The sequence below is a fragment of the Orbicella faveolata genome, unplaced genomic scaffold (genome assembly GCF_042242905.1).
Source record: "Orbicella faveolata isolate gen_17 unplaced genomic scaffold, um_ofav_v1 contig_47, whole genome shotgun sequence".
In the NCBI taxonomy this organism is placed as follows: Eukaryota; Metazoa; Cnidaria; class Anthozoa; order Scleractinia; family Merulinidae; genus Orbicella; species Orbicella faveolata.
Genome location: NW_028301577.1, coordinates 13,045,333 through 13,073,002, shown reverse-complemented (window position 1 = coordinate 13,073,002; position 27,670 = coordinate 13,045,333). Strand labels below are relative to the sequence as shown.

Below are 27,670 nucleotides of genomic sequence, written 5' to 3'. Positions count from 1 at the left end.
AGATATTGGCATTAGCTTCCTCATGGCAAATCTAGGTTTCACAAATCCGAGTTCCAGGTGGTACTTGAACCCACGACCCTCCGTGATCTAGCCGGGTGCATTGATCAGATTAAGCAACAAAAGGTAAACAAAAGTTGATTCAATATCATAGGTATAATTTAGAAAAAAAAATTGTATCGAGACACTTAAACTTGAACGCGAAAATCGTGATCCTTGGGCAAATTTTGGGCAATTATTTTTAAAGAGGATTACTTTGAGTGCGATTGCTCTTTGTCATGTTTGATATTCTTTATACCTTGAAACTCGCATTTTTTTTCTTCAGTCGATACAAACGTGACCCACAAACGGATACAAATATTCGACGAACGAAGGGACAACTTACTCAATTTACCTAAAGTGCCTATGAAGTAAAAAATAATTGCTGCTGATTTGAAAGGCTTTTCAAAGTGAAGACGAATGGCGTTTTCGTTTTTGGAATATCTTTTTTCGTTTTAGAGATATTCACGTTTTCGTATTATAAGTGATGACGTCATAGGTGGTTCCACTAAAACAGTTCAACACTCAATCAAGAAAATCTCTAGAAATATTAAAGCAGTGTTCTTTAAACTTGGCACCAGAAATGTACATCACAAAAGAAACAAAATAACACCCGTTGTGCCGTCGCCATGACAACAGTTATGCCGCTGGTCCTGTTTTAATTAAAACCAACATTACCAGATTTTATCTTAAACAAGGATCATCCACTCCCAACAATCTAATGGGGAGAGTCAAGACAACATGGGAATCATGTGTGTTCCGAGCAAGACCCTCTGTCCCTTTTCGAAGGGTTGCAAATTGGCATATTTTGTTTTTCACAGAAAGAGACTGGAGCCAAAAGTGTTGCCATGGCAACAACACAGAAGGTGTCATTCTGTTTCTTTTGTGATGCACATTTGTGGTGCCAAGTTTGAAGAACACTGCTCCAATATTTCTAGAGATATTCTTGATTCAGTGTTTTACCGTTCAAATGGAACCACCTATGACGTCATCACTTTCCTCATTTGCATAATACAAAAACGTAAATATCTCTAGAACGAAAAAAGATATTGCAAAAAGGGAAACACCATTTTTCTTTACTTTGAAAAGTCTTTCAAATAAGCCTCACTTATTTTTTACTTCATAGGCACTTTAATTGTGATAACTTAGATTAGGTTACGGAAATGTCGTAATGTGCGCTTGCAGAGGTACCTCTTTAACTGCACATAATCCATAGCAAGAGAAAACGAGGGGACTCTCATTTTCTTTTGTCCATAACACTAAGATCGCTCAATTCGAATCCACTAGAAACCTCAATACACTCTTTTTTTTTTTCAAAAAAAAGAAAAAGAAAAGAAAACCGTTTTTCCGGCCGAGGCTCAATATTCTTATTTTTCCGCAGATTTTCGGCTGAAAATATTCCTGTGTTTGACATTTCTGTTTTCGAATGTATTTGGCATCTGGATGGTGTAAAGTCATTTTGCAGCCACATTTCAGGCATTAAGACTGATATCACGTACGCACATAACTTTTTTCAGAAATGTTATTAGCATCGAACGTACGGCTAGTGATGTTTTTGTTGCTTTTTTGCAAGTTTTGCCTCTTAGGTTTAGTTTAAAACATGTAATTGTGTTGTATTTACAAATTTTCAACGCATAAAAATCTATTCTTTTCAAAATGTCAGCCTCGAGTTTATTCTTAAAATATTCTTACAATTTCGCAAATTTCAGCTTCGATATTCTTATAAACTATATTCTTATAAAAAAGAAAGAGCGTACTAGAACTGAACAGCAGCTTAAATTTATGACGCTGTTGAGGTTTTATGACTGCCGTCTTTATATTAAATTTCTTCGGTTTACTTGAATGAATTCTGGTTCATGAAAATTTAGATAACTCGAGCATTTAAACAGAAGCTAAATTCGCTTTAATGTTGACGTTTTTTAGCAGTGTATTTGTATTTAACCTTTACCTTCATTAACAGACTTGCACAGCAGAACACGAGAGTTGTATCGATGGCTTTGACTATATATCAAAGGTAAACCCTGCAGTAACTCACCTTAATTAGCTTCTGAGTTCGATGATGATGTCAAACAGGCAGCACAGAGCAATTTATACGTTTTTCTTTTGGTTTCCAGGTCCCTCACTTCTTAGAGGAGTGCAGGCCTGCCTTGAAACCGGAGATTGTGTTCCTGTTTCTTTATTTCCTCATGTTGTACATCTTTACGAAATGAACTCACTAAAATCACTTAGTTATGGACGAAACGGAAGAAGATGGGTTCTGCTTGTTTCACGATAGTTAAAAGGATCCACTTTTGTACCTTCAACTGTTGAGGTGTATCTATTAATCAGTTTAGTAAGAATATATACTTCATATGAAGCAATATAAGACAAAGTTGTAAAGTGACTTTCAGTGGCCAAAGTAACACAATTTTATTTTTTTAGACACAAATCAATGCCTTGTCACTGAAGCCACACGCAGCAGCCCAGTTGGACGGTATCCATTACTCGGGGAAGTACTGCTGAAAAGGTAAAGCAAAACAGGAAAAGAAAAACAGCAGAATGTCTGATCCATCCCGTTATCGCTAAACGACACGCAATCTGGTGCGCATTTTTGCGGCCGTGTGATAGTTCCCAAAACTCTGTAAGGAAGCTTTTCGCAAATCAAGGCAAAAAGTTCACAAAAAAAGTCTGCTCACTTTCTCACATTGAAAGATAAATTTGCGATAATGAACTCCCGCAGTAAGTCTTCGTCGAGTACAAATAAAGCGCTGAAAAGGAAAAAAAAAAAAAACCCTCTCTCTTTTCAACGCTTCCTATCAGTTTTAAATTCACATTACATGGACGAAACATAAAAACATGGGATTAGCTTGTGTCATGGCAGTAAAAAAGATCCCTCCTATGTTGAGTTGTATTTACTCAGTTTACTAATAAAATGTATACTTCAGTGTGAAGCAGTTTATGACAAAGTTGTTTAGCGACATTCAATGGCCAAACCAACACAATTATATTTTTACGCAAAAATCAATCCCTTGTCACTGAAGCCACGCGCAGCAGCCCAATGAGACGGTATCCATTGCATTGCTTAGGAAGTTCCAAAAACGCTGAAAATAAAAATAAAAAAGGAGAAAAAAAACGTCTGGTCATCCGCTGTCGCTAAACGGCACGTTGCAAAGTAGCGCGCAACTGGCAGCCGGTTGCTAGATCCCAAAACGCTGAAAGGGAGACTTTCGCAAAGCAAAGTAAAGTTCACAGAAATTCTGGTTGCTTTCTTACACTGAAAGATAAATTTGCGATGGTGGACGCTCGAAGTGACCAGAGTATGGCATCTCTTCGATCGAGAACAAAGTCACCTATGAAAGAAGAGTCTCGTGGGTTAGGTGATTATTTGGCATGATAAGACGTGAAGTAATTCTTCTCTTGTTTTTTCGCAACTAATCAAGACGTCGAGAAAATGTTTCTTTTTCCACGCTCGCGACACGCTGGATATTTCGTCTTTCACATTTAATTTTGGCCTCTTTCATTCTTCCTAACAGTATGCAGGACTCGTGCCACATGTGAATCTAGTATTTGAAATTGGCCGTTGGGAGTGTGAAAGGGCAAGGGTTCGAATCTCGTCGGCAAACAGATTTATTTCTCTGTCCCATCCTCGCGAGTCGCTGAGCACGTACGGTTCATCTTCCTATTCTCAGCCAAATTCTGCCGCATGCAAACACCATTTTCTTGTGGCTCGAGGTGTAATCCAAATTAATCATCATACGAAAAATTTATTTATTGCGTTCACGAAATGTGACGCAATCCTAAAACCAGCCTGTATCGAGATTTTTTTGGGACGTGTTTGGCGTGTTTACTATTTTGCAGCAGGGGGCAAATTACGTAGTAAGTGCATGTACGTAGTCACGTATTAAGATTCCCTCGAGGAGTGAAGGATTTCTGCAAAGCTGCACTTTGACTCTATATATCGATATTTTGCTAAGTTTTCTTACGTCGTCTGGGTCTGAGTTTTCTGGATATATAGCTTTTTTGCTTCAAGGACAGAGTTCTACGGTACTAAAGTTTGCATGGGACTGGATACACTTCTGTTTATATTTTATCAGCGAAATTCGCAACTGTCTGACCTGTTCAGTACGCCAATGGCTCTAAAAACGTGCTCAGGCCAAATATGCAATGACAGCGTTCAATTACAAATAGAAATACGAAAAATTAGCCGTCGTTGTTCGCGTTCCTCAGACTACGTAGAATTTGGTCATTTCACGTTCTTGTTTGGCAGAGGACGGCAAAAGAAATGTACAAAGATTTATAACGCACGTGCACAGCTATTGTTTTTCTCATTAAACCTTTTGTTTGGTGACGTTGTGGTTGCCATCGTCGTCGTGGTTTGCTTAAGCTCCCTGGTAATTTAATTACAACAACGTTCCGTACAATACAATGCTGCATTGACACAGCAGTTGTAACCTCATTATAACCCAGAAAAAAGGGCCACGTTCGATATATCAGTATTCTAACATGACTCCAAGGCTTTCGGGTCAAAATTGTAAATTTCTCAAGTCTCTTTTGTCTCTCAATAGCCGGTTAACTTTGCTCATTTGCATTACAATAAAATCTAGCATGTATGTGAGGCAATTTCGGACTATTTTTGTAGTTTTAGCCCGAAATTGCCTCGCATCCACGTTGGATTGCATTGTAATGCAAATGAAAAAAATTAACCGTGAAAAGGGCTATTCCCAAAAGAGACTTAGATACAAAGAAAACAACATCAAATATAGAAGTTTGTCCTGAAAGCCTCGGAGCCATGTTGGAACATTGATATATCGAACGTTGCCTATTGTAACTTCATTAGAACCCAGAAAGAGATGATTTTACTTTTGATGATTTTTGCGTAACAATGACTACACCTCTTTTAGGTAACAAAATCAAAGTTGGTTTTTTTTTACTTTTAAACGTTACAGGTTCAAATGCGGGTTGGGAAATAGTTACTATATGTGTATATATTTCCCTCCTGGTAGCGCTAATACACAAAAAATATATACCAAATGTATAATGTTCAATTATTCTAACAATGACCACTCAAAATGGTTTACCTATAAGACTTATTAAAAGAAAACAAATTCGCGTACACAAGAAAAATGCAGCAAAAGTTATTCACATCTACCTAAAGACACCCACTAATCCTCGAAGTCAGTGGACTGAAAATTAAACGCCACTGTTTCCTTTTTTTCACTTTCCCGCCGTGAACTAAAAGGGAGAAAAACCTTTACTACAAGGCTGATAATAATAGACCAATTTCGATCTATTAAAATTCAGCCTAACACAATACACCTCAGCACGAGGCTCTGGGGAATAAACCCTCAAACTCTGTAGTTATTCCCCAGAGCCTCGTGCTGAGGTCTATTGTTTAAGGCTGAATTTTAATATATCAAAATTGGTCTATTAAACCATTTTAAAATAATTTTGCGCATGCTCAGCTTTGATTGCCAGGGAAGGTTCCAAACTCGGACAAAGAGTCTTCGTTCCCCTTGAACAGCAGTCGGAAAACGCGAGCCATTGAAAGCGCTGATTGGAAGGTCCATTTGTTAGTCTACTTATTCGCGCTGAATAAGACATTAAAGCGTCACAAGTAAATACACTTCTTTGGCAAGAGAGGATGAAGAGTAAGAGAGTTAATCCTCCGTCTAGGTCCTCCATGTAGGCAAGGCTTGAACCGGGTATTGCTGGTTCGTTCTTGTAAACTTTGTTCGCAAAGTTTTCGCCCGTTTTACTTCCTCCTGACCCCACTATTCACCCTTGGGTCTCCGAGGATGGAACTTGATCAGAATTTTCTGAGTTTGGGAATTTACAAATTGATTAAGAACGCGATTTTCGTAAGGTGAGTTGTTAAGTAGCCTTATGACACTGTGTTGCCTGATATTGTAATGGTAATCTGCGAATGGGACGATTTGTGCTGTACCTGGGGTACGGAACTGAGCAAGGGTGACTGGTAATCCAACGCATATTAGTTTAATCTAAATTCCTTTTATTTAAATTACCTGTGAAGAACTGCCTCCTTCTGATGTATGACCCCATCCTGTGACGTAACAAGGGGTGTTTGCCGGGAAGTTGTGTTGTGACAAACACACAGGCCGCACGCGGTTGTTGTAGGTGAGCGGAGACTGGAGCTTAAGGTGATTCCTCAGTATTGCATTGCACATCCCTACTGCGCACGATTTTCGCGTCATTAGCGCGCGCAAATGAGCACGTGCACTTACACAACGAAAGGGATTTCCCTCAAGCTAAGCTCGGCAACGAAATAAATGCTCGTTTTCTCTTAAACGAGCATGGTGAACCATATTTTTTATTGTATAATTTCAATGAGAACAGGATTCTCAATAACTGAGAAAGAAAATAGCAGAAATCTATAACTACTTTTTTGGCAAATGAAATAAATTCTACAGAGGGAGACATAACGGGCCCAACAGCGCATGTCCAAGTTATGTTTTCTTTAAGGGATAAAAAAGGGTATTTGAAGACATTTTTTCTGGGACGTAGATGAATAAACAATCAAAGAAAGTCAAACTCTATGTGATATAACACGCTGCTTTGAAAAATAATCGAGCTTATTTGTTGCACATGTCAGCATTGTGGCATGAAAGCAAGCATGGTGACCCCCTCTTTTTATTACGTTTTTAATAACTCCCTCTCCTGTAACAACAGCATACCAAGTTTCATCGGAAATCTATGGCGGGTTTTTTTACTAGGGAATAACCTTAACTAGAGCCACGTCATAGTCCCAAGTATATTCTGGGTGTGAGATTATTTTGTCTAGTGATATGTTCTGCTCACAACCATCATTTTCAGATTTAGGGTGTTCTTCCGGGCATGTTTTCTCCAAAACAAAGTTTATGAACCCGCATTTTTTTTACATATCCGACATAGCTAACTCATCATCTTACAGTGTAAAAGTCTCAGAAAAAAACAATGTTGGAAAATTTTTGTGCGAACGTCCAAAGGTGGCACCACTGCCTTGGTCAGGGGCACTCGTTCCCCTTCCCTTTTTTTCTTCACCTGCTGGTTTTTAGCTTTAGGGTTTTCGTGCCGGCATATCACTGGTGCCCTTAGTTTTCTCACTTCAGTCTTAGTTTCATCTGTTGACATTGAATAAATGGCACGGTGGCTTGGCTGTCTAACGCACCCAATTTAATTACGATATTTGTCGGGATGAGTAATGGAGGCATATCAAATATTAGCCATGCTCGGATGCAAGTCACATAGTGGAATATCCAAAACCAAGGAAAGTCAAGCTGGACTGGTACGAGCTGCTGGGTGAATATCCCACTGCGAGACATGCGTCCCAGCATGGTTGATTTTGTACAATGTTACCGGGTCGTGTAAAGTTCCTATTCCCTGATTTCTAGTATAACTATAAAAATCGCACAGGTCAACAAACATCAAATCAGTTAAGGGGGCATTACGGTTGGTCTTGGGTACAATTTAGACAGCATATTCAAAAAATCATACCTCCCCAAGAATTCAATGAAATTAGTTCAAACTTTGGAAGGTGAAGGGCAAGACCGTTATCTGCCAAATGAAACAGCCCAAACCTATCACTTATTAACTTTAAGTTAATAATTAACCATTTATTTCGGACTACTGGTTTAAGAGTTACATTTGTGCCCCCCAATTTTGAGTACTTTCTTTTTACAATAATGTCATGATTCTTGGCACAATAGATCCTCATAAGATGAAGTACAAACTAATTGAGGATTATCCCCTCCTGAACAATTCTGTTACCATGGCAACCACTTACATTTTGAAAAAGACAAATTACTTATAAAACCAGTGCTTCTTGAACAAATGGAATTTTGCTCAATTAGTTTGCACCTTACTACATAAACAGTTTATGTGCCAAATTTGATGACAATAGCTTAAATACTCTTGAAGAAATTTTTGGGGGCACCAAAATTACTACGAAAAACATGATTTTTCAAAAAAGGCAATTAAAACTTTACTTCTATGAAAAATGTCAGAGCAAAGGTCACTAACTCACTGAAATGGCCTGTAACACTTTAAAAGTCATCCACTGGTGGGTATTCTTAGTGGGTATTCCGCGAAGATGCTGGTTCAACTGGGGGAGGAATTTGCCCACTGATTACATCTTCCTCGCAGACAAACGTGACGCCGACAGTTGAAATTTCCCTTCGTTTCTCTGCTCGTATGTTCCGTTTCTGGGTTCCTCGAAAACCACTCTTCCTTTTTGAAGACATCTGCTTCAGTACAGACTGATTTTTACCAACTTTCGGCATAATTTATAAACGGAAAGACTCTAACAACTCAATGGAGGAAAGTATACAAAGCACTATTGACGCGCAGAAACACATGTGCTGTTGCGAGCTTTGTAGCCCGGCTTCTATGTAATGTTTGGATCTCGGACAGGACTTCAGGGACTTAAGGAACTGAGGAATGTTTGGTAGAACGTTTTCAAAAAAATTGAACGGTTTTAAACTATAGATTCGTTTCCTTTGCCATGGCAACCAAATAAACAAACGTTTCCTAACCTTCAAAAGCTCTGTTTTTTGGGCGGCGCAAAAGAAATTTTGAATAAAATGAATATATGTTCTAAAAGTAGATAGATTAAAGAAATGTTTAAGACAAAAAAAAAAACAGCATTGACAAATTCTCCCTTTTTTTTGCCAAAATCCAACCGTAATGCCCCCTTAAGAAAACAAACCGGTCTCAAAGCTTACCGTAATTTGCGCCACCGCTGCCATTTAACAAAGTTTTATATTAGTTTTTGACATCGTTTGGACAATGTTGCAATTTCTTGAACCAGAATAAATACTGGACAGGGTTTTGGGTAAAAATGGGCGCTAAAAGAGTACAGAGAAAGCGATAGTGGAATCGGGAAAAATAACCTGACAGCGGTGCTTTCCACATCATTTTATTTCTAATTGTTAATACTAGCTACATGGAAAGGTTGATGCTAGGCTAAACGAAAAGACATTCACACAGTTGGTGTCATCACTAAGCCACACTAAGCACTTGTCCAACTGAGCCTCGTCAAATGTTCATTCAACGTCCAGCTGTGAGACAGACAAACAAAACATAAATTAACTCTCTTCAAATACAAAAGCGACCAACTAACTACATGTACCACGCCTTCCCAAAATCTGTGCCAGTCTTCAGAGTTCCTAACCATTCTTTCTCCTTCTGGATGTGTACAAGGTAATACATTAGTTCTCTGATAAAAAAAAAAAAAACAGATTTAAAAGCTGGTTAGGTTTTTTACAGAACCACCGGGAAGAGCCTTGAAAATTTTAAGTTAAATCCTAGGTAAGAAACACTCTTTGTAAAATAAGCCGGGAGTTTGAGACCCCGACTTGTTTAGGACAAAGAAAGTTTTAAATTCAAACTGTATGTAGAAGAACACTCTTTACCATAAACCTTGTTTAGGACAAAGAATTGTTTGAAATAAACGGATTCTACCAACCATATGGCTATTGCCTTGTCCACGTAATTACTTGACGCTCACTAATGACCTTATCAACATCAACCAATGTCTCCTATTTCGGACTGTTATAGTAGAAACCATCTTTAACGACACCAATCACGCAAGGACATGTACACCCTGTTAAGGGCAGGTTTCAGACCCTTTTTGTCACTGAATTATATACAACTGTATCTCTCTAACTATATGTACTCAGTTCAGGACAGCGGGGCCATAATCCACACACCCTGTTCGGCGACATGTCCCGTGAAGGCCATTCAAGGGACAAACCGGCACTTCTCCGCCTAGTCTAAACGTCATTAGAGGTAAAATGGTCGTATCCACGTGGGAATTGCCTGTTACGTTGCCTAAAAAATGTCTTTCACAAACCTACTTTTTGCTAAATGAATTAGTCTTCCAGAGACTGCGATCAGAGTCCGCGGTCAAATACGCAATAAAATGATTGAAATGAATCAAACAGGATTGTACCCCGCCTTTATAATTATTTTTTGCCTTTTGATTAATGTATCTGACTACAATTGACTCTAGATTACGACATGATGCCTGTGCACAACATCGGAGTCAAGTCGTCACCTATTTTTAGATGTGGTTTTGATAATGCGACGAAATCTCATTCTCTTTTTATACTGCACTTTGTTTGTTTATCTCTAACGTCCTTTGGCTGATATTTTGGGACACTCAAAAACTGGATCTCTTGTGATTTGGCTCTTCTCGTTTATCAGTTCAGTCCCTGTTCAACAATTTATTAGAGTCCAAAAGCTTTCGTTCTTGTTCTTAATCTTTTATTTATTTCTGGAGTTATTTGTGTCGTCCTAGTATAAGTTATTTGTTTATCTTGTGTAGGTATTAGCCACCTAGATGAGCCATCTGAGCTCTTGAGACAAACATATATTAAAATAGGTTTAAACAAAAAGGAAAAAAAAAATGACACGTTCCAAATCGCAATTACTCTTCTTAAATTGATGTTTCTGGTATTGATCCTCACCTATACGCCCATCTCGCAACATCTAAACTTTTCGATACAGTGAAGACGGTTACAGCCTCCTTTGTAAATTCCCACCAAATAGTAACCGTCCCTGCAACCTTCGATTCCTCTTTTGTCAAAGGAACTCCATACATCCTCTGTATAGCAATTTCCATATCCATTAAGTGTCCTTGGTTTACAGCAGTAAGCCGCTTCGATGTTAGATACGCCATGACCACTGCTCCGGTAAAGATCTTGGACAAAGTAGCCATTTCTACAATAAGCCCAGTCGTAGTTTCTATCATGAAGAAAATTAGAAACAGAACTGTGTTACATAATATGCAAATATCCGCTACCCGGACATGGTGCCCAGTTCTTCCGTGGATAATGTTACCACGCACGTTGCATTGTGAATAAGGACTATATGGAAGAGGGAGGCGGGGGGGGGGGGGGGGGTGTTGGTAGGGTGGCGCATGATCGAGTATATAGATCGAGTATATAGAATATGTAGAAAATTTTTCAATAACACAGTATTCCTTTGTATCGTAGTATTTAAGTTTCTTTTGGATTTAATTTGTTATTGCGTTCGGAGAACCCAAGCCTAATTTGACCCGTGGCTCTCTTGAGTTGGTTCCCTGTGCACAATTATATGCAGAAAAAATCCACATTCCTGTAAGGAAACCAAAATGGCCACCTCGCTTGATTTTTGCAAGGGGTGTCTGGAAAACCCGAATAGCGAATAGCGAATAGCGAATAGTACGAATAGTGCGAATAGTGGCGAACAGTCGCGAATAGTGACGAATAGTCGTCAATAGTGACCGCTTTAGTTCAACACTGATCTGGATTTGTTCAAATTGATCAGTTAGAGCAATAGCGTTTATCTACGGACGCTGATAAATTCGACCAAGCACGTTCTGTGAAAAAAAAAAAAAAAAAAAGAAAAAACGCACAATACAGATACAAATGTTAGGCACGTGGTCTGTGATTAGTTTATCAACTGAAAAGACACAAACGAGCTGCTCTGATAACCAGCTGTAAAAACAAAAACATCTAAGCTATATCTTGCGTTAATTAATTATCCAAATAAGCCGGCGACAGAATTTCAGTGAATTTATTACCTTTTCTTCGCAGGACTCAGGCTAGGGCTGTCCATCGCCGACATAAAGAAAACAGAAAACACAAGGATAATCTAATAGACATATTTACGCTTTTGCAGCGGGGAAAACAGAAGGAATTACGTTTAGAAACACCTTTTGTCCTGGTAAGCGTCTGTGCTTTTTAGCAGAAAAATCCCATCCCACGTTACTGCGAGGCTGACTGTGAGCTGATACTGGGTAACTTATTTGCTTCTATTTGCCACTATTCGCGACTCTTCGCGACTGTTCACGACTGTTCGCCACTATTCGCACTATTCGAGGCTATTCGCAATATTCGCACTATTCGCCCTTCGTTATTCGCGACTACTCGCTATTCGCTATTCGGGTTTTCCAGACACCCCTTTGCATGGGCATGTCATGGCCAGTTACTGTACCGTTACTACGACAACGGACAAGTGACAAGACATGTGGTGAATGTGACCTCGTCTTTGCGCTGGATCTTTCTATGACTTCTTTTCATTCAGTCGCCGTAGGCTTCGCTATTTTGCGCTCTCAGCGTTAGATTTGGGGAATTTAAACGCTTCAACGGCAACATTTATCGAAATCTGAGGGAATTGTCCTTGTTTATTTTATATCTTAACCAACACGACTGTGAATCGCCATGGCTTTCAGGATGTTCACCGTGGGAACAACTATATTTTGATTGCATTTGTTGATTAGTTCCAGTCGCGACAGATACATGTAGCTCAGTCTTAATCCGGTTGAATGTTGTTTGGAATCGGCGGAAAAGTACTCAGAAGGTAAGATCCATAAGCTAAGAGTGAGCCTGAACCAAGGAACGGCAAATTATGTTGATACTGTCTACTATACCCGGGGGGGGGGGGACTCCCATATGGAGTGGACGGGGATGCTCGTCGGAAATTTTGAATTTAACCCCTAAAAGAGACCAATCTGGGCGTGGCCGAAGCTTATGCAGACCCCTAAAAGAGACCAGTTTATAAAACAGACAAATAAAAAGTACAGTGACATTTAATGATGGCGAATTTGTTTATATGAATTGAGTAAATATAAAGAATCAAAATTCTTTCTGTTTTGTTATTTCTTCGTGTGCAACCCTTAACGAGACCTTGACGGCTAAAAATAACGACATTTTGCCCAGAACACCCTAAGCGAGACCAAAATCCGAAATTTACACCCCTAAGCGAGACGACGAGCATCCCCGTCCATTCCATATGGGAGTCCCCCCCCCCCCCCGGGCTACTATATTCATCAGGGGAAATACTCGAATCAGTCGCACGGAGTTTGTTAACGCTGACGATAACCGAGGACACGATTGCAAGTGTTTGCTTATATTTGTGCTTCCAGCTTAGAATAATGTATGTAAAATATACTTTTATAAATCAGCTTTTACGCTTTTAAAAACATTACCAGTTAATGTGAGAATATTTAGCACGAAATTTGCAGGCTATAAGTTAATATTTTAGTTCTACTACGGAAACTGACACTGTCACGCAACGTATCAACAAATTGTAGTTTGTACAAAGGACCTTTTAAAATGGAATAGACTTTGACACTAAGATATATCTGTCTGTAAAACCTCGGTTGCCGATAAAAAAAAAAGAAAAAACAAACGTTGATTATAGCAATAGACAGAGGTTGCAAGTCAGTCAGTGAAATCATTTAAGGTATATATATTAAAGTCACGACGTCGAACGCACTCTCATTCATAATCTTGGATTACTACTAGTTTGATTATACTGGGACTGGGACTGGGATATGTGCTTATTGAGAGGTACTCCCATGTGCTGACCCAAAGGGTATGGTTTTTTAGTTGTTTTGGTCGAAAATAGAGTATGGTTTTTGCGCTCTAGTCTTGAATTAGGTTTGTCTTCTAGAAGAAGCTACGTTCTCATCATTATCGATAAGAACGTCAACAAAAGTCCTTTGCAATGCGTTTAACATCGGTCTGAACTAGGTAACCAATTATAAGGCAGGTCTGAAACAGGGTATTGATTTAAGGTTCAGGTCTTCAATAGGGTATCGAATTTTTGGTCGGCTCATAAATAGGGTACGGAAAATCGCAGATTTTGGTCTTAAATAAGGGAAGGGTTTTGAAAGCGGGACCCGCACCCCCATCCAATTGTTCTGGGTGTGGGTTTGCAACAATGGCCTTCCTCAATGTTGTGATTCAAATAGGCCATTTCCGAATTACCTTTAGCCTCTGGTTGTGCATTAGGCCTCGTTTTGATAAAGACGCTTAAGGCAAATGGGAAATGGGCTATTATCCTGGGTACGGTCCAGCATAAATTTCTAAAGAACACATTTCATGCGGGTATAACTGGCTTTGACCAAAATGTGCACGTTACATAATGTGTAAAGGTTGCACCATTTAACTGCATAAAAAGTTACTGTCACTCCACTTCTCCCGCAATAATGATATAGGTCATGAGTACAATAGAAATTCACACTGCTTGTAAATTACCACTGACATTTGTTAGCTGGTTGATTATTTGTTTGTTTGATTCCAGCAGTACATGTGAAAGATTATATCCCAAACAGCAAAAATAGTTGGTCCAAATCATAACTAGTTATCTTGCGGCAAACGGCCTTCATTTAAAATGAGAGCGACAATAGTTTAATTACTTTTAGTTTTTAACACTAACCCGTCCAACGCTGTCCACCAGTCGGTATATTCGCAAGTTGATGATGTGTCCTGATATGGCGCAAGAGCCTTACAACACCTTCCCTCTTCCAGCAGGCCAATGGGGTCAGAACGAGTCCTGTGATTCCTCATAAAACCGGTCACGTACTCCTTTGAGTCACATTGGGACCATCCCTTGTAGTCAAATGAAATCCACCAATTTGCCATTCGGCAATTAACATGACCACTCCAACAGGCATCCGCCATCAGTAGAATAATCAACAAGCAAAGGTTTAAAATTTTCATCGTGGTTCCCAGGCCGCCTCGTTGTACCTGTATGTCATATGGCCTGTTAAACTGCTTTTACATCCTTCATTCCACCATTACAAATATTTATTATATGGCTATGTTTCACAAGTACTGGGAACTACCGAATTTACGAATTTGATTGGCTGAAATCGATATTGAAAGCGGTCTAGATTTTCCCATCTAGACCGGCATCTAGACCGGTAATGTTTTGCGGTGAAAAAGTTGCAAAAATATTGACTATTTTCTTCCAACAATATTTATTTATCGAAGAACCAAAAAGCCTGATGAGCAAAAAAGTAAAGAGGACGAGCAAACTTTGGCAGAATTAAGTTCAGCTCATCGCCGTTCACAAGCACAATGTCAGTTAGTACAAACCAGTTACATTGAAAAAATTAAATTGTTCTTGTTTGCCATATAATAAACATCTTATTAACCGAGCTTAATCAGTCCATATGGGAGAATCTTGATCTCGGTCGTGTGTACAGACCTCACTGCGTTCGGTCTGTACTCACGACCTCGGCCAAGATTCTCCCATACAGACCTCCTGCTCGGTTAATAAGAGCTAACTATTTAGTAGTTGTTGCATGATATTTCCCAAGTAATCATACTTAATGATATCTTTTTGATTAGCTTCGGCGGCACATCAGGCTCATTTGGTCGAGCCATGGTTCGTATTTTGTGTGACGTAGTCGAGCCAAAATACGAGCCATGGCGAGACCCAACGAGCCTGATATGCCGCCGAAGGTTGTCAAAAAGATACGATTAGGCATTTGCCGTACCCAAATGGTAATTTGCGAGTTTGGGTGTTTATTGAAAACTGGTTCATTCAAGAGTTTTTATTGGCTTAGCCATCACGGTATATGAGCCATTATACCGTGCTTTACATATTTGATAAACGTATAGGCGTAATTTTTGGGGCCTTTTTATTTTAATTTTATTTTAATAGCTTTCTTATATTTTGGGGACGTTTTTTATAAAACAGTTATTCATTGGTAAAGGTAAAATGTAAAAGGTAAAGTCTGCATACGAGCTAAGGAGCCCATCAGGCCGGGTCTTATCCCGGTTTATGTAGCATGAAGCGACTAGGAGTATTTTTACTTTCCCCTGGATGGGATGCAAGACCATTGCAGGATAACCCCCAGCATTGAATTTGCCTGTACTTATTAATAAACGTTAACTTTAACTTAACTTTAAATTAACTTTAACTTAACTTTAACTTAACTTTAACTTAACTTTAACTTAACTTTAACTTAACTTTAACTTAACTTAACTTTAACTTAACTTTAACTTAACTTTAACTTAACTTAACTTAATTTAATTTAAGTTACCTTGACTAAATAAAATAAATTAACAATTATCCATTGATCCAATTTTTAATAGTATGTATTATTCATATATGCATGGTATGTGTTGAAAAGTACAGTAACTTCCAGAATTATCGACGCAACTTAACTCAGATACATTTAGAAAATTGTCGTTTACGCGTTAGTCTGAAAACCGTTTAGCTGACACCTAATAATTTAGTTTCGATTTTAGCAAGGCCTGTTTATTGAGAGTAGGTTGAACTTGCAGAAACAACAAGAAAAAAAATTATTTTCTGACCTGCGGTGTTGTGTCTTTCGTTAACTGAATGGCCATCGGCATTATGTATTTACCATTTAATTTGCTGATTTAATGCTTGTTTCGCATGTGTTTTATGCTGTTCAGTTGAACGGTTAAGAAAAGCGTGAAACAAACTAGTAGAGCTAACTTTGATGTTCAGATTTAAAGTTCTGACTTGAAGAACTTGACCTCTGACACTGTTTCCTTCATATGCGCTTAGGAGCCAGACATCGCAATCCAGAAACATTAAAAAGCTGTCATCTTCAAACCGGCGTTCAATTTGAATAAAATTATCAAGAGATAGATCTCGATCGTACAGTATTTTGCAATTCAAGCTCAGAGTGCTGTATATATCTTGTTTCAGAGCTACACTTTATGACTATGTTCCGAGTTTTCTTTATCAGCAGACGAGAATTCGAATTTTTGGTCAAAAGCTGAATTTAAGGCGGCTGGAAACAGTTGCCAGCATTTTCCAAAACTAAATTTTGTTGGCTCATTATTACCAATCTATCAGTTGATGCTACAATAATGGTATCGTTGTTATCATTTTCTTAACACAATAGGTTACCAAAGCAACAGTATGACCTGCTAAAAACACCCAAATAATCACTCAAAAACGAGCTCGCTGACCCTCATTTTTTATTAACGAATTTTCATCAGATGCCAGATCGAGATTTATTACCTAGTTCCTTGGTACATACATACGGTTACAAAAAAACCAATCAAAGGGCGCTTTCCGAAGGCCTGGCTGGCTTGGAAGCTTTTCCAAATAGAAGCTTTGGAAGCTTTTCCAATTTTTTAAACAAACTTTGGTTGATAGTGTTTAATAGCCCGAGGTGTTAGTTAACTGTCGATCCAATGCTAAATTGTATTTGTTTTCCTCTTGATGTTTGTCGTCTACAAATGTAATCAAAATAAATTGTCTAAACTGAACAGCCACACGGGCAAAATTAATCCTAGGGGAAAGCAATGAAACCAAGAGCGTCTCAAATAAATATATCGAGAAACTTTTTGAAAACACGCTCCAAGTAAAATAAGGCCCAACAATTATTTAGGAGTGGACGGAGTGATCTGACGAAAAATCTTCGTTCTCGGGAATGCGGAAAAGAAAATCAAGAGAACTTTCATGGCGTCAAAACATAGCTTTAAGACGCATTCTGGTTTTCTTTTGATCTAGAAATTTCATCAAAATAGCGATCATCTGTCAGTTCATTTGTGGCTAGGAGTGTTTTTACGATTTACTCTAAATCAAGAACAGAGAATTGTTTTAAATTATCCTAGTACATTCGACCTGGCAAACTCCATCGCTCAGATATTGGCATTAGCTTCCTTATAGCAAATCTAGGTTGTATAAAATTTATTTTAAGATCGTTTCATAAAAGTACTGATTGCCCTTGAAAGTACATTATATCAACTTCAATCTATTTTCAATAACTAGAGGAATTTTCACATTCTCCAAAGTGAGAAATATAAGAAATACTAAATGATAGAAATAGCATCAACTGAAAACACGGTAAAAAATCCTTGTTCCAGATAGTATTTGAACCCACGACCCTCCGTGATCTAGCCAGATGCATTGATCGGATTAAGCAAAGACTGGTAAACAAAAGTTGATTAATATCATAGGTATGATTTAGGGAAAAAACTGTATTGAGACACCTTAACTTGAACGCGAAAATCGTGATCCTTGGGCGATTGCTTCTAGAAGAGGACTACTTTGAAAACGATTGTTCTTAGACATCCTTTGTGCCTTGAAACTCGCATTTTTTTTTCTTCAGACTTCAGTCGATACAAACGTGACCCACAAACGGATACAAATATGCGACGAACGAAAGGGACAACTTACTCAATTTACTTAATTGTGAAAAGTTAGTTAAGTCCGAAATGCTGTAACGTGCGCTTGCGGAAGTACCACTTTAACTACACGTAACCTATAACAATAGGATCGCTAATTTCGAATCCACTAGAAATCTCAAAACTAGAAATGAACAGCAGCTTAAAGTTATGACATTGTTGAGGTTTGATGACGGTGTGCTTTCATTCTGTTATTTTCTGAATCAAGGTCTTTACAAGTAAATTTCTTAAGTTTACTTATAAATTCTGGGTCATGAAAATCTAGATTAAGAGCAAATTCCCACAAAAATCAAACAAATTCAAATTTCTTCGGCAAGGCTAGAAAACTCAAATTCGCTCGTCCTTTGCATATAGCTAGCCCCTAACAAGAGTGCAAACAGGCTGTAGTTTTTTCCTTGAAATAGTTTTGTCTCCGAGAAAAGCGACAGTTACGATTTAACTTTCAGACTCAATTTCATGCAATTTAGCGAGTCCCAACTGGGCTGAAAATCGACCATTTTCATTCGATTCGCATTTCGCAACTATTGAGCGCAGAAAAGTTGTAATACAACCAACTTATTGCAGAACTATTCCTTGTCTAAAAGAGGAGAATTTCAAGAATATTGGATTAATCTAACTATTTAGCGGTAAACAAAACCAGAGTGTTCTCCAATATATGAGTTAGTCAGTCGGTGAAAAGAATTGTCATTTTGACCATGTGCCATGTCTCGGAATTCCAAAAGATTTTAGATTCTAACTATACTAGGATAGGTCTTTCAATATATGTAAAGTTCAGTTTAGGCAAATGATTGGGCACTCGTCAAAAAATTATTCAAAATCGTTCACAAAAGGCACAAAATCACCCCAGCAGCTTCCGAGTGCATGACCAAAAGTATTATCATCGTATCGGCATATTACTTCAGTTCAGTTCGAAACGTCAGCATTACCAAGCAGTATAAATGACATACACATAATAATAATATGTTCACCTACCTCGGTTTGTAATATCCTGAATCTTACAAACTGATTCTTTCCCTGTATATAATTTTCAGCGGCGTTCTTGTCGGTACTCATATGATATCCGACTTTGAAGAAAAACAGTTACTGCCAAGTCCCATGTATGTATCATATATCTGTGTTATTTGTGTCGTTTGATTAAGCCAGTACCAACTGCTAAAGCGTCATTCCACGCGCGACTTTCGGGTTTCCATTTTGAAGACGTTTGAAAGTCCTCCATTTTGACTGAAGATATCCGAGACCCGTGCGTTACAACATATTTTACATGCGGGTAAGGGTCGGGATTTCAGAGCTTTTTTAAAACGTCGAAGATGGCGGCTTATTTGTTACTGCTAATTACTGGGGATTTCTGCCTGATAGCAGTGTATCACCCATAAATGTAATAAAAACCATAAATGTAATACCAACCATAAATGTAATAAAAATTAACCATAAATGTAATACTAACCATAAATGTAATAACTTTTAACCACAAATGTAATAAAACCACTAACCATAAATGTAATAAAATTTGCCCATAAATGTAACAAACTGAACAACCATAAATGTAATAAGGCTTAACCATAAATGTAATAAACTGGCTGTGACTTCCAAATCAAGGGGCTACAAACTTGCCATTCTCATTCTTCGTGAAATTGACTTGAAATTTTCAATAAGACCCCTAAAAGCCTGACTCCTTAAAGAAACAAAAATACTATTTCTTTGTGTGCAGTCCTAAACGAGGCCCATACGGCGTGAAATATCGCGGTTTTTCCCGAGACACCCTAACGAGACCAAACTTACTAAAGAAATTTAGATCCCAAAGTGTAGGTCCAGTAAGGTTTTGCTATAAAGAGTGACATAGTGTGTGTGACACCTCTATAATACGGACAACGGACTCTTAATCTCGGCCCCAGAGATCAAAGTACACCTTATTCCGGACAAATCCGTCTGTCGTGTGATTTCCGGATGAAGTCCGTTTCGTTCCAGAATTCCAGAATGTATATATAGGAATTAATGAGGCACTCAAGAGTGGGCGTAAATAAAGAGAACCTCAATCTCTTTCAAATGGATGGAATATCATCAACCACCAGCACTTCAAACGCTCTGGTATATAGACTTTCTAATCATACTTGGGTACTTCCTTAATGTTCACAGACCATAATTATAACTTCTTCGGTTTTGGTCTCTGGGTTAATTAAAATACTAACTTGATGCAAGAGGCCTGTGTCCTGAAGTAAGAAGTGCACAAAGAGAATGACAAGTTTGTAGCCCCTTGATTTGGAAGTCATAGCCAGTTTATTACATTTATGGTTAAGCCATATTACATTTATGGTTGTTCAGTTTGTTACATTTATGGGCAAATTTTATTACATTTATGGTTAGTGGTTTTATTACATTTGTGGTTAAAAGTTATTACATTTATGGTTAGTATTACATTTATGGTTAATTTTTATTACATTTATGGTTGGTATTACATTTATGGTTTTTATTACATTTATGGGTGATACAAGCAGGTTGAATGATTGTACCAAACAACAAAACGGAAAATGTAGGAACATTTACATAGGAACTTGGTAATATTGAGCGATTTGGGGATTCAAAATCACCAGACGAATGCGTACGGGTTATGCAAACCTAATGGAACACCGTTGAAATGGCAGGATAGGAATGTTGTTGACAGTCAAGACATGATAACCCAGCTAAGGTAAACATATATACGTTGGTTTATGCTTAAGTACTTTTGGTCACGCATTCCACTGCTGGCGTAATTTTAATTTTTTTTGTTTATGATTTGAATAATGTTTTGACGAGTGCCTAATCATTTGCCCAAACTAAACTTTACAAATATTGAGGACCTATCCTAGTATAGTTAGAATCTAGAATCTTTTGGAATTCCGAGACATGGCACATGGTCAAAATGACAGTTGTTTTCACCGACTGACTAACTCATTGTTGGAAAACACTTTGGTTTTGTTTACCGCTAAATAGTTAGATAAATCCAATATTCTTAAGACTGGGCTTTTTTGGACAAGGAATAGTTCTGCATTAAGTAGGTTGTTTTACAACTTTTTTGTGCTCAATAGTTGCGAAATGCGAATCGAATGAAAATGGTCAGTTTTCAGCCCAGTTAGAACTCGTTAGATTGACGTCTGGACGTGAAAGCGATATTGTCCTTTTTCTCGGAAATACCAAGACATTTGAAGAAAAAACCTATATATATATATATATGAACAATAAACGCGTAAAAGGATGGCAGAACGTAGATAAGCTATATGCAGAATATAAGCAGGCTATACAGAGGAGTAGGATTGATTAGTTTATATTGATTGTAAAAGGGAGTGTAAGGGTTTTAAAGTTTGTTGGAATAGGTTTCCAAAGTTTAGATGAAGCAAAAGCGAAAGTAGAGGTCCCATAGTTATTATTTGCTTTAGGCCCATGAAAATTTAATAGACCAATTTCGATATATTAAAATTCAGCCTAAAACAATAGACTTCAGCACGAGGCTCCGGGGAATAACTACAGAGTTTGTGGGGTTTATTCCCCGGAGCCTCGTGCTGAGGTCTATTGTTTTAGGCTGAATTTTAATATATCGAAATTGGTCTATTTGGAAGCAAATCTGGTATTGTGGTTATGTATCTCAGAGGCTCGAATGAGGGTTCTATGGAATATTGTTACAAACCAGAACACGAAGTTATATCGATAGCTTTAACTATATATCAAAAGCAAACCTTGCAGTAAGTCACCTTAATTAGCTTCTCAGTTCGATGATGAAGTCCCGGTGTCTTCTTTTTGTGATATCAAACAAGCAGCACAGAGCAATTTATACGTTTTTCTTTTGGTTTCCAGGTCCCTCACTTCTTAGAGGAGTACAGGCCTGCCTTGAAACCGGAGATTGTGTTCCTGTTTCTTTGTTTCCTCATTTTTTGCGTCTTTACGAAATGAACTCTCCAGTTTCAACGCCTCCTATCACTAAAATCACTTAGTTATGGACGAGACGGAAGAACATGGGATCTGCTTGTTTCACGATAGTTAAAAGGATCCACCTTTGTACCTTCAACTGTTGAGGTGTATCTATTAATCAGTTTAGTAAGAATATATACCTCATATGAAGCAATATATGACAAAGTCGTAAAGTGCCTTTCAGTGGCCAAAGTAACACAATTTTATTTTTTTAGACACAAATCAATCCCTTGTCACTGAAGCCACACGCAGCAGCCCAGTTGGACGGTATCCATTTATCGGGGAAGTTCCCAAAACGCTGAAAAGGGAAAGCAAAACAGGAAAAGAAAAACAGCAGAAATTTCTGATCCATCCCGTTATCGCTAAGCGACACGCAATTTGGCGCTCATTTTTGCGCCGTGTGCTAGTTCCCAAAACTCTGTAAGGAAGCTTTTCGCTTTTCGCTTTTCGCTTTTCTCACACTGAAAGATAAATTTGCGATAATGAACTCCCGTAGTAAGTCTTCGTCGAGTTCAAATAAAGCGCTGAAAAGGAAGAAAACAAAAGGAAAATGGAAATTTACAAACTTAACCCTTTCTCTTTTCAACGTCTCCATCAGTTTTAAATTCACATTACATGGAGGAAACATTAAAACATGGGATTAGCTTGTGTCATGGAGGTAAAACAGGTCCTCTTATGTTGAGTTGTATTTACTCAGTTTAGTAATAAAATGTATACTTTAGTATGAAGCAGTTTATGACAAAGTTGTTAAGCGACATTCAGTGGCCAAGCCAACACAATTATATTTTTACACACAAATCAGTTCCTTGTCACTGAAGCCACGCGCAGCAGCCCAATGAGCTGGTATCCATTGCATTGCTTAAGGAAGTTCCAAAAACGCTGAAAATAAAAAGAAAAAAGAAAAAACACGGAAATGTCTGGTCATCCGCTGTCGCTAAACGGCACGTTGCAAAGTAGCGCGCAACTGGCAGCCGGTTGCTAGATCCCAAAACGCTGAAAGGGAGACTTTCGCAAAACAAAGCAAAGTTCACAGAAATTCTGGTTGCTTTCTTACACTGAAAGATAAATTTGCGATGGTGGACGCTCGCAGTGACTAGAGTATGGCATCTCTTCGATCGAGAACAAAGTCACCTAAGAAAGAAGACTCTCGTCGGTTAGGTGATTGTTTGGCATAATAAGACGTGAAGTAATTCTTCTCTTATTTTTTCGCAACTAATAAAGACGTCGAGAAAATGTTTCTTTTTCCACGCTAGCGACACGCTGGATATTTCGTCTTTCACATTTCATTTGGGCCTCTTTCGTACGTCCTAACAGTATGCAGGACTCGTGCCACATGTGAATCTAGTATGTGAAATTGACCGTTGGGAATGTGAGAGGGCAAGGGTTCGAATCTCGTCGGCAAACAGATTTATTTCTCTGTCCCATCCTCGCGACTAGCTGAACGCGTACAGTTCATCTTCCTATTCTTAGCCAAATTCTGCCGCATACAAACACCATTTTCTTGTGGCTTACACGAGGTGTAATCCGAAATTAATCATCATACGAAAAATTTATTTATTGCGTTCACAAAATGTGACGCAATCCTAGAACCAGCCTGTATGGAGATTTTTTTGGGACGTGTTTGGCGTGTTTACTAATTTGCAGCAGGGGGGCAAATTACGTAATAAGTGCATGTACGTAGTCACGTACTAAGATTCCCTCGTGGAGATCGAGGAGTGAAGGATTTCTGCTACGCTGCAGTTTGGCGCTGTATATCGATATTTTGCTAAGTTTTCTTACTTCGTCTGGGTCTGAGATTTCTGGACATATAGCTTTTTTTAGCTTCAAGGACAGAGTTCTACGGTACTAAAGTTTGCATGGAACTGGAGACACTTCTATTTATAGAAGCCTTCCTGACCTGTTCAGTACGCCAATGGCTCTAAAAACGTGCTCAGGCCAAATATGCAATGACAGTGTTCAATTCCAAATAGAAATACGAAATATTAGCCGTCGTTGTTCGCGTTCCTCAGACTACGTAGAATTTGGTCATTTCACGTTCTTGTTTGGCAGAGGACGGCAAAGAAATGTACAAAGAGTTGTAACGCACGAGCACAGCTATTGTTTTTCTCATTAAACTTTTTGTTTGGTGACGTTGTGGTCGCCGTCGTCGTCGTGGTTTGCTTAAAGTGCCTATGAAGTAAAAAAATTAATTGCTGCTGATTTGAAAGGCTTTTGAAAGTAAGGAAGAATGGCGTTTTCCTTTTTGCAATATCTTTTTTCGTTTTAGAGATATTCACGTTTTTGTATTATAAGTGATGGCGTCATAGGTGGTTCCACTAAAACAGTTCAACACTCAATCAAGAATATCTGTAGAAATATTAAAGCAGTGTTCTTTAAACTTGGCACCAGAATGTACATCACAAAAGAAACAAAATGACACCCGTCGTGCCGTCGCCATGACAACAGTTATGCCGCTGGTCCTGTTTTAATTAAAACTAACATTACCAGATTTTATCTTAAACAAGGATCATCCACTCCCAACAATCTAATGGGCAGAGTTAAGACAATATGGGAATCATTGTGTTCCGAGCAAGACCCTCTGTCCCTTTTCGAAGGGTTGCAAATTGGCATATTTGATTTTTCACAGAAAGAGACTGGAGCCAAAAGTGTTGCCATGGCAACAACACAGAAGGTCTCATTCTGTTTCTTTTGAGATGCACATTTGTGGTGCCTAGTTTGAATAACACTGCTCCAATATTTCTAGAGATATTCTTGATTCAGAGTTTTACTGTTCAAGTGGAACCACCTCTGACGTCATCACTTTCCTCATTTGCATAACACAAAAAGGTAAATATCTCTAGAACGAAAAAAGATATTTCAAAAAGGGAACCGCCATTCTTCTTTACTTTGAAAAGCCTTTCAAATAAGCAGCAATTATCTTTTACTTCATAGGCACTTTAAGCTCCCTGGTAATTAAATTACAACAACGTTCCGTGCAATACAGTGCTGCATTGACACAGCAATTGCAACCTCATCATTAGGTTAGTAACCCAGAAAAAGGGCCACGTTCGATATATCAGTATTCTAACATGACTCCAAGGTTTTCGGGCCAAAATTGTAAATTTCTCAAGTCTCACAATTCCTAAAAAAGACTTGGATACAAAGAAAACACCACCAAACATATAAGTTTGTCCTGAAAGTCTCGGAGCCATGTTAGAACATTGGTATATCGAACGTGGCCTATTGTAACTTCATTATAATCCATAAAGAGATGATTTTACTTTTGATGATTTTTGCGTAACAATGACTACATCTCCTTTAGGTAACAAGATCAAAGTTGGCTTTTTTTACTTTTAAACGTTAAAAATTCAAATGCGGGTCGGGAAATAGTTACTAAATGTGTTTATATTTCTCTCCTGGTAGAGCTAATACACAAAAAATATATACCAAACGTATAATGTTCAATTATTGCAACAATGACCAGCTAAAATGGTTAACCTATAAGACTTATTAAGGGGGTCTTATACTCTCAGATATAAATTTTTCTCCAAAAATCCATTTTTTGGAACATCAACATCCCTGTCCATTTGTAAATCGTATTTTGAAACGATTTTCCTCTAATTACTCCTGAATTTACGTTTAAATTAAGAAATCTGAACACTTCTAGCTATATTTCAACATAGCAACACCCATAGCAACCATTGTTTACAGTCTAAAAGTACTCAGAAAATGGATTCAATTCAGTACATTTTAATGATGCTTTACACAAACGCTTTAAAGATGTGTAGTTATGAGAATTTTGCATCATGGTCACATTCCCCCCTACTTTTGCTTGCTACGTCCTCATGCAAGTAGAAATGCAACAGAACAAATTAATGCTAGCTTAAAAATACACGTAACATTATGAAAGGTAACTAAACTGTAACGTTAGTTATTGATTGTACTTGGCTGACGATAGGGGTTTGCATGTTGTCCCTTGTTAAGCCTGGCAGAACGACGCAGGGGTGGTCTTTCTGGTTCTGCAACTGGAATTGGTACGGGGTCCTGAGGGGTTCTGAAGGCAATGAAGATATCATCAGAGTCATCCGAAGAGTCGCCAGAACTTTCACTAGGCGAGGCTCTATTAATCCTTGGGGGACGCCGGCGAACTCTTGGTGGAAACCGTGGTGGTAACCTCGGCTTGGGTTTGGGGCAGACTTGCAACTCAGAACGATTGACAGTTCTGGTAGGTCCTTGACCATTGGCAGGCTCAATTTCATAAACATGGTCACGGCGATTGACGACTTTGTAAACTTTGGAGTTCCACTTGTCTTGGGTCTTTGCTCTCCCTGTAGGGTGGCTACGGGTGAACACTCTCTCTCCAATCGGGATGTCGTCCGGTTTGACATTTCTGTGGCGGTCAAACTGTTGCTTTCGTAGTGTAGCTTCTGCTCTAAGCTTGTCTTGTGCTTGCTGATGAGCATCACGTAAGCGATTCTGGTGAAAGGTAAGCCACTCTCCATTGTTACTTGCTGGATCTTCTAGTCCAATAGGAAGAAGGAGATCAACTGGTAGCTTAGGGTCGGTGCCAAACAACAGATAGTGTGGGGAATATCCTGTAGAGGAATGTGGTGTTGCATTGTATACATAACACAGTTCCTTTAGGTGCTCGGGCCACTTCCTCTTCTTCTCAGGTGGTAGGGTGCGTAGAAGGTCATGAAGGGTGCGATTGAACCGTTCGCACTGTCCATTTCCCTCAGGGTGGTACGGTGAACTTCGGGATTTCTTAATACCGTACATCTGGCACAGTTCTTTAACCACTTCAGCCTCAAAACATCTGCCTTGATCAGAATGAATTCTCTTAGGCACACCATACACGAGGAACCATTCACGTACCTGGGTTTTGACTACGGTACTGTCTCTCTGGTCTCTAGTTGGTACTGCCACAGTGAATTTAGTGAATACGTCAGTTAATACTAACACATTCTCTCTGCCATCTGATGCCGGCTCGAGTTGGGTGAAGTCCATTGCTAGTACTTCCAGTGGTTTGGATGCAATGATGCTGGTCATTGGAGTCTTGACGGGTAAGTAGGGTCCTTTCGCTATAACACAACGCTCACATTCTGACAGGTACTTTTTCACATCGTTGTGCAATCCAGGTCACCAGCAACGTTCACGTACCAGCTGCTCTGTCCTTTCCAATCCTTGATGGCCACATTGGTCATGGACACCTTTGAGGAGTTCGTCATGGAGACTAGCAGGAAGGAGCAGCTGTTGGCGCTTGTTACCATGGCTGTCAGCATTACTGCGGTAGAGGACTCCCTTCATCTCTTCAATACGGTCCCACTGGTTCAATAGCTGTTTCGCTTCACGGGTCTGAGCTTTCATCTCTCTAGCTGAAGGCTTACGACCAATATTGCGGAAGTGTATCAGACACTTTATGGTAGGGTCCACCATTTGCAACCTGGCTAACTGATTTGTGTCCCACGATGGTAATGGACTGGTACTGGGGAGGGGGTCTATTGTTGGCTGCTCCAATGCTGACTGGAGTAATTGCTCTCGCAGAGACTCAGGTACGGCAGTGGTATTGAGGGAAGACGCCAAGACTGCTTGTACTTGGCCAATGTCACACTCTTCATGCTTCTCCCAGTTAAGGCGGCTTAGTGCATCGGCATTCGTATTCTGCTTTCCTGCACGGTACTTGATGTTGAAATTGAAACTAGCTAGTTCAGACACCCATCGCTGCTCAACAGCCTTTAGGTTGCTCTTTGACTGCAGGTAAGTCAGGGGGTTCTTGTCTGTCAACACTGTGA

General features: G+C 38.9%; 1 protein-coding gene across 3 annotated transcripts; it reads right to left on the bottom strand.

The window, feature by feature from the left end:
• Positions 1-8,910: 8,910 nt before the first annotated feature.
• On the bottom strand, positions 8,911-21,774 carry LOC110058869 (uncharacterized). Of its 3 annotated transcripts, none has more exons than XM_089280075.1 (4): positions 21,683-21,774; positions 14,218-14,528; positions 10,479-10,755; positions 8,911-9,068 (listed from the first exon to the last, which is right to left on the bottom strand). In XM_089280075.1, the coding sequence occupies exons 2-3, from the start codon at positions 14,499-14,501 to the stop codon at positions 10,479-10,481; spliced, it is 561 nt and encodes a 186-aa protein (XP_089136201.1). In that variant the 5' UTR covers positions 14,502-14,528; positions 21,683-21,774; the 3' UTR covers positions 8,911-9,068. The 3 variants fall into 3 exon arrangements, with proteins under 3 accessions (XP_089136201.1, XP_089136202.1, XP_089136200.1); XM_089280076.1 differs by having other exon boundaries at positions 21,668-21,743; XM_089280074.1 differs by lacking the exon at positions 21,683-21,774 and adding an exon at positions 18,933-20,713.
• Between the last annotated feature and the right edge of the window lie 5,896 nt (positions 21,775-27,670).